Here is a 17,540-nt window from a genome sequence, read left to right as displayed (position 1 = left end):
CCCTGAGTTTCCTTCAAGTGCTAACCTTGTAGTACCATGAGTAACAGTGAAAGTGGCTTTGTTGATTTCAGAGAGGCTTGATGGTGATGACCTTGTAGAAAGACAGCAAGTCCAGGAGATAATCTGGGCAATGCATCTTTCCAATGTATCCTCAATTAGAAAATGCACACTCACAAAGGAGAGTTTGGGGGGTAGGGGTGGTGGAGTGTTATCTTTGCTCTGAATTTGGTCTGGGGCATAACTTGATTCTGCTTTTCAAATTTTTTTTTTTTCAAGGTATGCCATGCATATATTTTAGGGAGCTATCACAATTATGTTATTCAAATAATTCATGAAGATTGCGACCCCTTGAAGAAACATCATCAGGCAACATTTTTCTGGAGTTTCTGGAGTGCCCTTGCACACCATTAGATTTTCTTACTCTCTAAAGACACAGGTTTGAAATTTCCGTGTACATTTTTCAGGATTAATTAATTGGAGGCTGTAAGGAGACTCAGAGAAGCAGAGGACCTCCCAGTTCTTGCATGTAAAATACAACCCTCCTGCAACAAATCCTTTACACACGCAGGTTAAATGATGTACAAACAGGTGACACACTTATTAACTGCCATTTTTCAGCAAGTGCTCCATCTCCTCCGCTGAGAAGAGCGAGCCTGTTTCTGAAGCACATGAAATGTTGTACTGAAAGCATGTTATCGTAGATGTCTCGGTGAATTATTAACATGCCATCATGTCACTGTGCTCTTTGTCCCATTTTTCTCTCACTCCTGATAATTAGTTGAAATTCAGCATTCAAGAATACTGCCTTTGTTAAATGCCTGTGGGATGAGGTAAGGCTACAGGATTAATTCCAAAACTTTGCAGACCTACATAGTTTAGCAAGTAGCAGCTTTGAGCGGCTAAAGAAGTAGATTACTCACTTTTTCTCTTCTCTCCACCAAATCCCAAGTATATATGAAATTTAGATGAGCTTTTAGTGTGGCACTTGCTAGGCTTGATTTGGTATTCATGTTCATTACAGGCTTTCAAACTACAGACTGTAGGAGAATCACTCCTTGATCAGTTCAGATGGGGTCTGGATTAAAGTTAACATTTCTATGTCACTCTTTCATAGACTTTTCTATTGTCTCCTCTTCAACAAAAAACTGGATGAGAAGATCACAGAGGTTCTTCCTGACTTTGGGGTGAGATTTTCTGTGCTTCCCACATAGGCACACTTCTCTTACAAATGAATCTCAGGATATTCAGTAAGTGCCACAGAAATACCAAGGAAGACTGCATACCTGGTATTCTCAAAAAATGTGAGACAAAAGAATAGACGAATAAAAGAACAGGAATCTGTGGATGCAAAATTCTCCTCTGTGGTATAGTTTATGCAGTTGGTTGTGTCAGGGAAGAGTGGATGTTCAACTCTGCCATACCAAAATGATAGTATTTGTGAACATGGCAACTTATTACTAACAGGTACATATAGTAAAGTGCCATTGAGAATGTGCTCAAGGGTTTACATGGAATTGAAATAGGACTCTCAAGTGCAGTGGGCATAAAATCAAAGTAAGGCGAAATTAGAAGGCAAAACCCACCACTGCAAGGTTTTCCAGGTTGTAAGCAACCTATGCCTTCTAGTAAGCAGTGATTTCTGTTTCTGATTATGTTGGCAATGGCTTTACCTAGACTGAAAATATGTAATCTATAGTCTTATAAGTGCTACTGGCAACTAAAATCCCAAATTTAGGTTAATGATGCATTCTCCTGTTGGTTTAGGAAAAAGCTTTGAGAGCTTTGAAAGGAAAATGCTTTTATCAACTCTTGTATGTCCTTTCTCTGTCTCTGTACATATATGGAGATATATCATACTATGTTGTATTATGACTGCTTTTATTTTTCCTTCACATATCACATTTCCTTCAGTGATATTTCCTGAACTTATCTCTGACTTATTTTTGCTTTTGAATCCAAACTTAAATTCAGACTTGTGTATGATTCTCAAGAAAGACATACAACACCAGTTTTCCTACTTGCCTTTTTCTGCAAAGAGAAAGGGGTGAATTTACCCTCATTCACATTTATGCAGCCCCAGAATGACTTATATGTTTAGTGTGCCTTCTCAGGAAGACTTTCTGAACAACAAAAGAGAAAAGACATCATAGAAGAGAGAACAACAGAAAAGAGACTTTTCCCCTCTCCTTTCTTAGTACTGATTTTAGCACTGAGAAAAGTACGCTAAACCCACTAAGCAGAAAGATACAGCAGTAATAACAGGAGCGTATCAATGGGGATTAATTTGATGCAATATGTTGCATTAATTGGGAAACTGTCCTATATTAAGTTTCTGCTCCAAATTTTCTCTAGGACAGGAAGCCAGAATTACAGCAAGTGTTTTTGGTGTTGCCCAATAACCATAATCCTTCCAAGTCCAGTGTAAAATGCAGCTGGCCAGCTTTCTGAGGATCCTCCCTGTGGTGGGATTCTCAGGCAGCAAGAGTCACCGAAACCTCTCACCTTTGCAGAAAGTGTATTTGGGAGAGGTGTAGGCTGTGGTCAGCTGTGGACCACATTGGTCTCTAATTGCTTCAGTGAACCTTTTGCCATCAGAGTCCTCCAGTTTGCATCACCAGGCCCAGCACTTGTGGTCCCTTGGTCTAAAGGAGCATCAAGGTTCCTTTTAGCCATCATTTCCCTTAAGGTCCTTCTTTATCTGCTAACAACCTTCATTGTGTGTGATGGCCATAATTCATACAGTGAAAGTAGCAACTTCATCAGTAAGGCATGAAAAAGTGATCAGACAAGCATTCTGGGTTCTGCTTGTTCCTGTATGGTAAATGTCTTGTATGAGGTCACATAGTGACTTTTACATAGAGTGAAAGTAAAATGAAAGACATGGAATTGGCATGATCAATTCTTTTAGTCCTTTGAGCCATTAAGTATAGCCTCCTTGACTGTCACATTAGGGGTAAGGATCAAAGAAGAAAGTTTAAAGTAAATGCAATGAAGCTACTATTACATAAGTCCATTTTAAATAAATGCAAACTTCCCCCTCCTTTACTCAAACTACATTTCTTCAGCAGTGTGTATAGCATGTGATTTCTATGAAAAAGGCCCACCAAAATAAAAAGCTCAGCTACCAGCACAAACTCTGCACCTAATAATCAAATGGGCTCTTGAGTACCTGAGACACACAGCTGCAAGTAGGGGGGGAAAAAAAAAAAGCAGCATTTCCATCAGTTGGGTAAAATCACCTTATTATAAATGTTGGTTCAGCTTTAGTTTGAGTAATTCTCATATTGATTAAATCTGTACAGTTCTGCTTCGTGCAGATTCTATTTTAGAAGTTTTCCAAAAATTTGTTTAATAATTAATACAGTTTCCCCTCTATACATACCTTGGTAACAAAACTGCTACTGTATTCAATGCTTTTGTGGACTATCTTAACAAAGTCACAAAAGAGAAAACTGACATTGAAACTAGAAAATTTTACCAAGCATTCTTAGCCTTCTAGAGAAGAATTGGAAAAAAATAGGTATGATAGGAATGCAGCCTTAACTGATTTTAAACTTCCAGGGTAAAAACTTCCAATTTCTTTTAAGAACTGTTTTAACTCCTCACTGCATAAAGGTTTAGTGCAATAATGGAGCCTTGTAACGCTATTCCCATTTCTTCAATGGATAAGCTGGCTCAGTATTACTGTTTTAACTTTCTTCTCTAGGAACTTCCCTCATATACTACTAATATAACTTTCATGAAAGTATCCTTTCTCTTCTTCCTTCTGTCAAAGATAACTACAACTTAATTTCACTGTGTGCTACACAAAGTGGTGGGTTAACAAGTGAAATTACAATGCTGCCAGTCAAATATGGCAGTCACAGTTGCAGAAGCCACTTTGGGTTTTATTTTTCCAACAGATTTTAACCAGAATTTTCAGGAACAAAGAAGGCCAGCTCAACCTTTCATGAGCTTACTCAATCTCACTCTGTCCATTCCTGGAACAGCTGAAGCTAGATGATCTACATGCAGCCAAGCTTGAAGTTTGCCCACTGATAGATTTTGATCAAAAGGGAAAGAAGTATAATATTGAGGAAATGCTTATGTTTTGTTCTGTCTGCCTAGATGTATTTGTAATGCCCTGTCCTGTGTACCTAGCTGCAACCATGCATAAGGTTTGCATTTTTTAGGTATAACAAAGGAATGTTGGAGCATTTAACTAGACACATAGAAAGGTGTTTGTTACAGCTCACTGAACTAACCCATTTCGTTTGTGAATCATTAATGATACTGACTGCTGTGTAAATTTGCTTTGGTTGTAAATCTATAAACGGCATGGGAAGATGTGGTAGACTGATTTTTCATGCCTAGCTTTTAAATGAGAACATTACAGTTTTAAGGAAGGTGAAGGAAAAATATAAATTAACATTTTGGAAGAAGACACAGGAACCTTTAAAGAGCTAACATCTTCCATTCTGTAAGATTAATTTTACCATTCTGTTTCTTGTAGTTCATTGCAGTAAGTGAGTATATGCAGTCATGCACAATTTGTCCACTTTAAGATCAATTTCAGGAGAAAAATTGTAAAACTGCTTTTAAAGGAGTCCTATTTACAGTGGGTAACAGACACAGTCTAAAAATCCAAGAATTCAAAACATATAGTTACAAAGTGATCCAAGATAGGAAACAGCAAGTTTGAAAGAGAAGCATTTTCTTGAGGATCATGGCAAGAATTTTCCTGAGGAACATGGTCTAGGAAAATGGTCAGTTTTGTTTTCATATAGACATCCTCACTCTCATCTGCAAATATAAGGTAGCTGCAGTAAATACAAGTGGATACATATTCAGAATTATGTTTATTTTTTTTATTATGTTTTATTTTTTCCTCTCTTATTGAAGGAGATTGCAGTACATAAAGCTTTATTGAAATATTTTCCATTAGGGCAGAGATTATATATATTCACGAATACAGTGGGCTTTGGCACAGTTGCATGGGAGAACTCACAGCTGTAATTACAAATGCAGTGAATTAAAATCATCTCTCCCACCCCCCAAATTTTTATCTTGTAAGAATTTCTGATGTTTCAAAAAACAATTCTGTTCTGAAATAGGAAAACCCCAAACACCAACACTGTATCAAATAAAAAGTTCAGACAATTTTCATTCAGAAATTATTGTCCTTTGGAGGAATATACCTGTCACATAACAACATAATAATGACTATTTTTCTATAGGATAGTTTGCAGGACATCATGAAACACTGGTCCAGCTCAAGCACACAGGACAAAGCACATGACTTTGAGGTATATTGAGCCATGTTATTTTCACTATATATGGAACTTGTATACTTCTTGTAAACTTCACATTTTAAGAGTTCTCCATTAAAAAAATAATTGAATTTTGGAACACTTGAATTCAGCAACTCTCAATTCTTCATGGTAGCTTAGAGAATTCACTAACCACATTTGCTAAACCAGTATTTCTTACATTAAATTAAGATGCAGGGTAAATAAGGTTGCACTGGGCAAAGCTTGTTTAAAAAATTATTTTTAAAATTATTTATTTTATATATAAAAATTACTTATTTTATATATAAAAATGTATTTATTTTATTAAAAATCTACGGGATCACATCTATAAGTGTCAGTGACTGTGAGCTTAGTAGTTTTTTATCTGATCAAGGTTGACACAGAGCCAACCATGTCAATAATTCCATAGTAATATCAGCTAGGACCGTTATTTTCAAAGGTCTCTTTACAGTCTTGTAACAGGATTTTTCTGCACTCAATTATTTTATTTTGTATTTTGTCCTTTGATTTGTAGTCCAATATGGGGGTGCTGTATGAGGTAATTTCTTATCTCCTAGAACATGTTGGGTTTTCAGGATGTGTTTTGGACATAAGCATGCATCAACTTCTGTCTCTGTCCTTTGTTTTCATTTTGTCTAGTGCAATTTTAAAAAATGCTCTTTTCCTTACATTAAGTGCTCTGAAATAGCTGAATTGCTCGAGTATGTTATAAACAATAACCAAAAAAGCAAAATAGCTTGGTATGTTGTACTGTCAAATCACATGACCAAAGAAACCCAAAAATTAGAAATTAGCACCAAAATGTAATTAAATTTTCTTTTATTTGTGTAAACACACACCCTGGATGGAGACACAAGGCATTCATTTATCTCTACAAACCTCTAGCCTCACCAAAACAATAATTAAATCCAGATTTAAAACTCAGAGTCTAGTGGATTTTTTTGAGAAATCTCCAAGAATTTGTTTCCTATTTCTGTTTCTAATTCTATGAATCCATACAAATACTAGTAGTCTTATGGTGAAGGACAGTGCCTGGAGCAGTTTTCTTCAAAGGCATCTCACAATAATATGTTCTATAGGTAATGGAGTTACAATTTTCCAGTTTTATTTTGTAACATGCACATACACTTTTCACTTTTACCTTTTACATAAAACAGAATGTTATGAAACAGGACAAAAATAACTTATGATTGTATGAAAAATAACTGTAAAAAATCACAAAACTACACATACTAGTAGACCAAAAGGTGTACCTCTTGAATTTTTTTCCATGACATGCAACAGACATTTCTTTAGAGAAAGATATATCAGCCAGATATACAGTATGACAAATTAAGATCATATGTATATATGTAAGCATGTATAAATATGTAGATTACTCTGTAACCTTTAGGAAAAACATAATCCCACTTTCTCTCCTCACCAAAGTGCTTTGTGTAAAAAATATTACACAAGATGCTGCTTTCTGTACAGAACAAAAGGATTTCTTCTTAAATAAAAACTCAGCTAATTCTCATTTGTGGTATTTTGCTTTTGCTTTAACAGCTTCAAGGAAATATATATATATATATATATATATATATATATATATATATATATATATATAAAGCCCCAAACCAAGAACAAAATTTCATACAAACAAGAAAAAAGTGTAATTTAAAAATTCTGCTATAAAATTACACAGGGAAAACAAGGAATAAACAGTTAAAATGTAATTTTTATACTCATTCTTCAGCATCTGGTAGTAGTAAACCACAGTGCCTATATGTTTGTGTGTACACACACATAGAAAGGGAGCCCCAAATCCACACGTGCACGCTCATACGCTTCCACTTGTAGACGTGCACTTTGAAACTGTATTTTAAACTCCAGTGTAGAACCATTTCTAATGCAGATATAAACAGACACTGAGTCGGAAAAGAGTTAAATTGTATAAAAGAACAATTCTAAATAATTTATTTTGAATATTGTTTAATGACCGTCATCTAAAATAGCTTCATCTCTTAGATATGAATCCCTTTAGAAAGTTAACAATACAGCATGTAGAATAACAACACAAAACTCACTAAGGCACAAGTATTTGCAAGTAACTCAGTTATACAGATAATCCACAAAATTGTATTTTCTCAAGCACCATTTTTGATTGTGACAAACAGGACTCCCTATTTAAATATCCAATATGCATGAAATACAATGGGGCTTTTTATGCAATTGCACTCAGTGATTAAATTGATGCCTTGAAGTCAGTCCAGCTCCAAAGAGAATAATGAAATAATAGTGAATAACCCTCTTTGTCTCTAAATGAGAAGTAAACAAAGGCATACCTTTTTTACAGACTGGTAGCCCATATTCTTGTGCTTGATTTGACTGTTCTCTAGGGCCTTCTTTTTAGGATTAAGGCTCATGGAAAGTTGTAAATATATATATATATATATACATATATATATATATATATACACACATATATATATATATATATATATATATATATATATAATATGTATGTGAAAGAATGAATTAATGACTTGCAAAAGTTTCCTTTTTTAAATGTAAGTGATGAACTCCCAAATTGAAAATGCCCTTTTTGAATTCTGTACTCCCCCTTTCCCTTTGGTCAACATGTTTCAAAATGTATAATTCCCCAACTCTACAGAACAACTTGTACATTCAGATACTAGAAAAAAAATATTTCAAAAAGTTTAAAAGTCAAGGTGGTACAGATCTGAAGACAGCAACAATATTTCAGTTTTGTAAACAGCAATGGACAAATTCTGGACAATCATGTGGTTAAAAGAATTTTGAAGGATTTAGATATATGGAAGTATATAGGTACATGCATATGTCCACACGTAGTCTGATCCTGCCCTTGCTGACTTTGGTGGAACAAAACATGATTCCACACATTTGAAATTGAACTGTTCAGTGTGACTAATTATTCCTACTGAACCAAGTTACGCTTGTGCATGGCCACAGAATGGGCTTTAAGGTAGTACAAAATTAAAGCTTTATTAAAAAGCAAAACTTGCAGTCAATGTGCTTTATGCAAATGACTGTCTTTTGGATGGCATGTGTATAGCTGTGAAGAATGCCTCGTGGCATTTAATGCAATGCAAATCACATATGGTAACATCTAGACCTCTTAGTGCAAGCTGGAGCAGAGGGACACATTCTCTTGTGATGTGAGAAGCAGAATATATGGGGGAAGAATTTAGCACAGAATTAGCTTCATTTTAGTCACTTCTCATTGTACTTCATTTATGTGCATGATTTATCTGTATAATCTATGTATCAGATGAAAATCTCTCCATTAAGTATTTTAACATATGACTGCACATAAGAATATACTTCATGAATACAAACCTCAAAAGATTGCCAGTGTTCACAAACATCTGGACATAAATTCATCTATTCCACAAAATTGCAGATTAAATTATGAATTGGAGCCAAATTGGACTTAACAACTCTCAAAAGTTTTCCAGGAAAAAAAAAAAAAAGAGGTTGTATAAACCTTTTTATTTTATCTTTTCAGAAGAGTTATTTCTGAAGCATTGTTATGGTCCAGCCTGCAAGGATGAACTTCTCTGTCCTTACTCCATCAGGTCATGACAATATTATGATGTACACTACGCAGTAAGAAGTCCACAAAATGGATGAACAGGAATTAAAACCTAAAAATTCAGTCTTACTAATATAAGAGCTGTTCTCAAGGCATACAGGATCACAGTGATGATGTCCAATGCAAAATACTGGTTTTAACTCATAACCTTGTATGTTTTATGAAGGACAACCTAATTTGCTTGCATCCTGGACTTAATCTGAGGACACTGAGCCTGACATTGATCAGAAAATTCAAAACCACCAAACCAGTCCAGTTTTATCTTTCTAAGTAACCAGAGGAAACATAGTACACTTAATAGTAGTTCTTCTTTCTGAAAATGTGTTACAGAAAAAGATTAGGACAACCAAAATTTACTTGAACCAGTACAGATAGCTTTAAAAAAAAATGTGGAATTTAAGGAAGAATCTTTCCTACAAATGATTTTAAACCTTCCTGCCAAAGACTATAGAACATACAGCAACAATGCTCTACAATCTAATTAAAAAGCAACGGAAAGTTAAAATGCATTTATGCTTATCTGGCAGATGCGCTAAATAGACACAAAGCACACGTAACTTCTTGTGTATTTAAACCATCTTATTCATGCTTACAGGGTCAGAATGAATATTGGGAAAACAATAATAGCCATATTGTGTGGCTTAAAATAAATACATATATATTGCACTACCAATAGGTAGTGCATATATATATGTCTAATTTCTCTCTGTTTTGTATACTGGTGTATGTTAAACTTTGGAACTATCACATGAAGACAGGTTGTGCAAAAACTGTATGCCTTTGAAATGTTTGTAGTATGCTCTGGTTTTGCTTCTTTTCCTTTTTTGAAAAAGGAATTTTCTAAAGCTGTGTTCTTCTGTAAGTGCACCCTTTCAGCTTGAAAGGATTACAGCCAACAATCAGTTTTCTTATTTGGTCTCTGAATTCCCTTTCAGAAATTAAAAGAAGAAATAATTTTAAAAGTATAGTTGCTGTACCACAGATGAGAAGAAAAGAAACAATTGCTAAGGTTTTGGCAAAGCTCGCTTTCTCCAAACGTTCTCCTTCTCCGTTTGCTCCTTGATTAAATGAAGAATGTTTGGTCATTGTTTTTTCCCTCTCCATTATGTATGTATATCTAGTCATATCCCCATACATACATGGCAGTTTTATGGAGAGAAAAAATTTGTAGGGAAATAACAGAAAGGGAAGATGAAACAGAATAATCAAGTTCTTGTAACTAGATATACATTACTTTAGCCTTCAGTGTATACAGAAGAAAGCTGGCTGGAACAATGATCCACTGCATTTACTTGTAGCAAACTGCTGTCCTCTGGCATGCTGCAAGCTGAATCACCAAAGATACCTACAGACCCTGCTGGAAAGTCATACACTGGGAGAAGAAACAAAACAAAAAAGCCCTCGTTAATAAGTAGGATAACTATATAATGAAGTATGTCCTAAAACTTATGCAGAAACTGGAAAGAGTTTTAAATCAAATACACAAATAAAATAAACAAGCCAACATATGTATGAAATTAATGACACAACTTACTGCTTACCAAGGGAGGAATTTTCAGTTCTTTCAGAATCTAGTCTGAAGTAGAGCAGATTTCATTGCAACTAACACCTCCCCATTTAATGGGTGTTAAAATTGTGACCATTTTAAAAATAAACTTCATGCTTGTTTAACAAATTTCATCATATTGAACACAGGATAAAAGACAACAAATATTGTAGAATATTGCCATAAAGTTGACCCTGGCATAGAAATTACTACCATTTACAAATGGCAATATAAGCCCAAGAATAACTGTTTGCAGACACACTCTCAACTTTTGGATAACATATTTACATACTGTGAGATTCCTCTTTGAAATTACAGGTGCACTCACTTTGCAATACACTTCTGAAGGACCAAAACATAAGAGGGACTTCAAAGCACAATAAATGTTAAGTGGATTCATCCTGTGTAGAAGGACAGTAAAAGACTTGGGCTTTAGTTGAGCGCTAAGATTAGGCTCACTGTCTTGTACTGATCCTTTGCACAGGGATCTTTCCAGAGCAGCATGCAAGCCTCTTAAGTACGTTTCATCTAGGCACAGACTAAGTTATGTGCACACAGATGAGTGTGTATCCAGGCAGTTTTTGTCATGGAAACGTGAATAAATGAAATTCAAGACTGATAAAAACCAAACATGCATCAAGCAAAATCAGTAGTTTGAATATCTCAGGCCCCTGCCACAATATGTACAGTGGAGTGCAGTGGCTGCAAAAATATCACAGAAGGCTCAATAGACCGTATTTTAGCTCAAATACACAAGCCAGAGACTGTCTAAGCCCCACAGGCTAGAACCTTGAGAAGCCTTCAACAGCGTTCAGACTGCACACAGGCTGGTTGTTACTGTCACCTATGGTGATTTCCAGCCTACCAACACCAACCACTCCATGAAGATCTGAAAACTATCTCCTCTTTGTAAAAAGTCAAACCTGGTACGACATGTCCCACCCAAATACACAGCTCATGCACATCTGCTGAAGTTCACAAACTCTACACAATCATACACGGAGTGACCAGCTGTTATTTACCTTTGATAGCAGAATTATCTGAAAAACTTCCATGGAAAATACCAAGCCCTCCCTGGCCTGCTGATGTGAGAGCTGAGCAGCCAACAGGAGGAACCATATTGCAAGAAACACTCTCTTCTATGTTCTTCTGAGTGTCAGCATAATGTGGAGGGCAGAAACTCTGAAGCTGCCCATAAAAATCTAGAATGAGAAGAAGGCCATCAGTAAAAGACCTGGATAGAGATAAAAAGGATATTATGTGGAACCATGGCCATGAGAATGATAAAAACCTCGACTGCCCTACCACTAGGTCTTCAATAATTTTAAACAAATAAAGCAATATTGATATGATGCTCCCTAGAACTTCCTCGGGTTGCTACTAGTTTCAAACACAATCTACTACATGGACATCCTGATTCCACCATGGCCTCTGAGAGGCATTGACTGGCTAGAAACTGAAATTTTTCAGGATTTTTCTCCCTGTACTGCACAATCCTGTGTCTGAACCGGTACTCTCCAGAGTCACACTGTGCAGCTGCCTGAAAATCTAAGAAAATACTAAACTCAAAATGAAAAAAGATTATGCAAGTAAAGTCTGAATAAAATCCAAGGATCTATCATTGATGCCAAGACAGCTGGCTGATAGTAGGGTCATACATAGAGACTCAGAGCAAAAATTTTATATGATAGAAAGAGAGCACAGGAAAGTAGTGTCAATTATTCATCTTTTAAAATAGAGAGTCATAAAAAAGAAATAAGCATATGTAGCTCTCTTCCCCTCAATTATTTAGCACTATTCTAAATGTCTTTGTGAGCATCTGCAGTGCATCAAGCCACAGTGCAGAGGCCTCAGAACTGGAGCCCAACATGACACAGCAAAATCTCCTAACTTGGTGTCTTTATTCACACAGTGTCATGCTCAGGATAATCTACAATACAGCTGAATGTAGGATAATATGAAACCATATCCAGTTAGGCAGCAGACCCTCACCGTACTCGAGATATCTGTTAAGGAGCTAACTGTACCATCAGTTTTCTGTGTTTTCATGCAGCAGTGGAAAAACAACAACAACAAAAAAAAGCAAACAGGTTGGCTAATAAATTTCCATCAACTGAAGATTTCAGCTGCAACTCTGGATTATAAAATTTTGTCTCTTATTAAACTATTTAAAACACACACATACACAAGGTTACATCAGCTGTGCTTCTTTGAATCACTACACTACAAACAAGGTTCATGATGTCAAGATACAGAACAAACAGCTATTCTTCTGACATGACAGCGTAACTTCCCTAGGAAATTGAAATATTTTTAAATATGATAGAAGTGTAAGCTGTAAGAATTGTTTCTAAAAGCAATAAGTTCTTGTTTTTTTATCACATAAAGGGCCTTGTTCTGAAGGCTCATTCTAAAAAGCCCTGGTAGACAGCTCAGCTCAAACTCACTCGTACAGTTGTGGTTCACATACATTTGTAATAGCGTCCTTATCCTATTGAACTGTTGTGGACAAAGATTTCATTATAGATATGTAATGAATGACTGCCATAATTATAATTTCCATATGGTAGGAAGTTTCTGATGTCATCTCTCTGCCTGTCACAAGAAAGAGAGAATATTTTCTCAAGAAAATCATTATAGTTGCCATTCAAAAATATATGCCATGTGTGAGTAGTCTTTGCTTCTATGGCATGTAAAAATTCCAGCTGTCTTTGGTCTGAAATACTTCGAGATAGTGTTTCTTTGTGGTGTATTTCTGCATGTCCATTAGGCAAATTACACAAACACCAAGTAATCATGTGGTACCATGTGGTTGTGAAGAACAAAAGGAAGAGTACAAGAGAGATCTAAGTCACATACTGTACTAACAGACAGATTTGCAAATGTGAAAAAATAAAAATGTTTCTGTTTATTAAAATCTTATTATTTATAATTTAAATATAGCTGTTACTAGTAAACCTGTCTGTATAGAGGCACTAATATAACTAACAATAAGCTAACAATTTTTTTAAAGAAATGACAGCTTTTTCTTTTCTTTAAAAGAATACTTTGCACATTTTTTTATTTCTTCCATAACTCAGACAGCTCTGGTCATCAGCTTAACTCACAAACACATGTGAGCAGAGTTACAGACACAATTTTAAGGAACAACCAGATTTCTAGTGCAAAAATGTTCACAGTATCAGACACATCCAAAAGCAAGTCAGCTTTGCCCATGCCCAAAGAAGTTTTACCTTACTCTATACTACACAGCACAATAAATTTTCTCACTGTGAAGAGGGAACTTCTGTTGCTGTTCTTTCCTTTCATACCTAGCACATCTCTTCTGGCTTGTCTCAGAGCAAGCAATACCATATTCTGGCAGCTGCCTGTGTACTGTAGGTGCCTGTGTCTTCAGACACCTCTCCTGAGAGTGGTTTTTCATGGTTGAAAAGAATCACCAGTGCAATACAGGTGCTGGGCGAATTGTTGCAGATTTCCAGCACCTGCACTATCTTCTGTCTACAAATGCATATTTCATTGGCATACAACAGCATCTAGCTGGGAAGTTGTCATTCCAGTCTCCAAGTCAGGATAGTTTCAGATTTATGGAATGGTGATACATAAAAGATACTGCAAACTAATGAAAGGAAAAGAAGAGCTTCACTCCTACAGCTCACGGAGGCATCTAATATCAATTCTGAACATTCTACACAGCAAAGGATATTGTGAATTTCGTAAGAGCAAGAAAAGGGACTATTTAGTCAATTATGTAATATTCACTGATGTAATAGAAAGCCCTCTCTGACATTACTGTGTATGTTGAAAATCACTCAGAACAAATAATGAAACTTGAACTGTAGACAATGTTCTTCCAAGAAAAAGACATTTCACAATACAAGTAGCTATTAGATACAAGAAGGCTGTCAGTCTCGGATCTCATAAATATTTTTCTCTAAAGGATAGTACTCTGAGATCACCATGATCTTTTAAGATGTTCAGGCTTTCAGAAACTGGGTCTGTTTAGAACTTGTTTTCTTCAAAAAGCTTTTGGGCAATGAAACTCTTTCTTCCTTGATATAAGCAATTTATATAGAACTGACAAGCTTAAGACTACATATTGAGGCAGATTGTCACCATAGTCTACTAGCAGATTGAGCTGAGGTGGCTATAGTTACAGCACTTTAAATCTTGAAAAGGCGGGTTATGAACTGCAGGAGATAGAAATTAACAGAACTTCCCACAGCCACTTGTTGTATACATAATAGTATGGTGCAGAGATAACTCCATGGTGTTTTTCTGCATTGTAATGAATTGACCAAGGAAGACAGCAATCTTTGTATTGGTAGTGGGAAAATATAAACTCTTCAAACATCTGCTTTTGAGAGACAGAGAATTTAGGCAAGCCCTTAAGGCACACAGGACAATGCTTTCAGTGTAGCATATAGGATGAGACAGCCGTGCTTAAGCTGGAAGGAGTACATTCTGACAAAATACCTCGTATAGTGATGACAGGTTACTTGATCTTCGAAAAATCATTTAATACCCACATTGTGGGTATTGAATTGCACTGTATTAAATCTTGCAATACTAAAAAAAAAATAAGTTCAGTCTACAGTGTTGTCATACTAGTTTTAAGTGCAAAATTGTTTAGAATTTGAACTTTGAGTTGTTATCTGTGTACAAATAATTCTTGTCAGCAGCGTCTATTTTCAACATAAGCTTTCCTAGGAGAGTGAGGCACTAAGTATGGCATAGGTTTAAGGTCCAAGCCCTTGAAAGTCAACCATTTTTTGATCTCAGAAGATAGTATTAACCTGTACCTTAAATTTGGACATGTAATAGTCCAATAATAATGGACATCTCAATACAAATGTGACATTCACTCAGATGAGGGTCTCTACTGGGCTGCCTTCTTTGAAAGAATGACGACTCATATCTTTTGTCCTTTTAAATCCTCTCTGGACTGTAGGAGAGGGAGATGGGAACACAGTAGCATTGTTTTGGCCTGCCCTGAAGAGCAGATGCCCAAGGAGATATGAAGGCTGCTGCACAAGCTGGTGTAAGACCTGTGTGGAGCAACAATTAATCCAGGGTGATTTGTGAATCTCTGGAAGGCAGGACTCTTTGGAAAGTCTTCTACTTTGGAGCAATTGGTTGTGCTCCCAGCTTCTAGGATTCCCAAAACTCCCATGGCATGCAAGGAAGAAGGTGGTAAAGCCATCTGTATAACTGAAAGACAATTTTTGTTCTAGGCAGAAAGACAGACCTTAATGTCTCAATGCTTTTCAAGATGACTTCTTGCCAAATATTCAGCAAAAAAGGGAGTTAAGTAAAATATTTTATACTGTGGAAATAGAAGCCTTGCACTAGAAATTTAGTGGACCTGTTCTGGCATGTTTTCACGTATGTCATATGACAACTGTATATTAAGAAATTTCACTGTGTACTCTGTTGGCTATACATTATTAGTGAAACTTCTGTCAGAGAATATAGAAAGCCAACTATAACTGCTTATGTCTGTTAGTAAATTTCAGTTTTTTCTAGTACTGATCAGCGCTGTAAAGAATTACTACTTTGTGGAGAAAACCACCTGCCCCAGATTCTGCTTCTCTGAGGCCAGTACAATATGAAAGTGTAACAGGACTGGCACTTTCCTTTCTCTCCTTCACATTTATGAACTCAGGAAGATGCCTGTTTCCTCTCTTTGCCTAGAGAGACTGCTTACATCAGTGGAAGAAAATAAAAGAAGCCTTGTGTTGTGGTTTGACACTGGCCTAATGCCAGGTACCCACAAGAGTCACTCAGTCACCCTTCCCTGCTATAGCTGGGCAGCAGAGGGAAAAAAGGAAAAAAATTAACGAAGGGTTCATGAGTGAGGTAAGAGTCAAGAGAAAACACTTCTAGGGAAAAACAGACTCAACTTAATGTTGCAAAGAGAAATATATTACTAACAGAATCAGAGGAGGATAATGAGAAGTAAAATAAGCCCTTAAAACACCTTTTCCTGCCCAGACCCTCACTCCTACCAACAGCACAGGGAGACAGGGCATGGGGGTTTTGGTCAGCTCATCACTAAAATTTTCTTCTGCTGCTCAGGGAGAGGAGTCCTTCCCCTGTGAGACTGTGCGGTCCCTCCCACAGGACAAAGTTCTCTATGAACTTCTCTTCATGGGTCCACTCTCACAAGCAGCAGCCAAACCACACCTGCTGCAATGTGAGTCCCTCCCACAGGCACACAGTCCTCCCAAAACTGCTGTGGCATGGGTCGCTCTTCCGCAGGGTGCAGACCTCCAAGGACAGGCTGCTCCCTGCTGGAAGCAGGGCCCCTTCTCTCCATCAGATCTCCCACTGAATCACAGCCTCCTCCAGGCATCCACCTGCTCCAGCATGGGCACCTCCCCCATGGGCTGTGGGTGGATCTCTACATCCCCCATGGATCCCCATGGGCTGCAGGGGCACAGCTGCTTCAACATGGTCTGCACCACGGCCTGCAGAGAAACCTTGGCTCCAGCACCTGGAGCACCTCCTGCCCCTCCTTCTGCACTGGCCTAGATGTTGCCATGTTGTTTCCCTCACATGTTCTCACCTCCTCCCTTTCTCTGACTAGAAGCAAAACTGTGGCCACTTTGTTTTGATTTTCTTCTTAAATATATCATCACAGAGGCATTACCAACCTCATTCCTTGGCCCAGTTTTGGCCAGCAGCATGTCCATCTTCAGAGCCATCATAGATTGGCTCTGTTGGACATGGTGGAATCTTCCGGCAGCTTCTCACAGGAGCCATCTTTGTGGCCCCTCTGCTACCAAAAACCAGGCTGTGTAAAACCAATACACCTTGCTCTTCCCAGGATGTTTTCTATATTTACACTTATAATTCTCAGGAAGCCTGATCAATAAGCAGAATCCTAAGACCTTTAAAAGTCCAGTCTGCTATGTACCTTGCATCTGTAAGTATGGCAAATCATATATTTAAACAGTTGAGAGGAAACAACAATATGCTGTCAACACACTCCTGAAATGTTAAGGTAATTAGCATTCAGTCTCCACCAGCTAGGAAAAACAAACAAACAAAACAACCCACAAGCTTATGATTTTTTTCTTTGGCA

General features: G+C 36.9%; 1 protein-coding gene across 1 annotated transcript in view; it reads right to left on the bottom strand.

Moving 5' to 3' along the window:
* Positions 1-10,142: 10,142 nt before the first annotated feature.
* GLIS3 (GLIS family zinc finger 3) overlaps positions 10,143-17,540 on the bottom strand; it is a 113,846-nt gene continuing 106,448 nt past the window's right edge. The window contains exons 9-10 of the mRNA XM_054003154.1: positions 11,476-11,655; positions 10,143-10,279 (exon numbers count right to left, since the gene is read on the bottom strand). Coding sequence (XP_053859129.1) covers positions 10,143-10,279; positions 11,476-11,655 — 317 coding nt within the window. The remainder of the gene's footprint in view (positions 10,280-11,475; positions 11,656-17,540) is intronic.

The sequence above is a fragment of the Vidua macroura genome, chromosome Z (assembly GCF_024509145.1).
Source record: "Vidua macroura isolate BioBank_ID:100142 chromosome Z, ASM2450914v1, whole genome shotgun sequence".
Lineage (NCBI taxonomy): Eukaryota > Metazoa > Chordata > Aves > Passeriformes > Viduidae > Vidua > Vidua macroura.
This window is presented reverse-complemented; position numbering and strand designations above follow the sequence as displayed.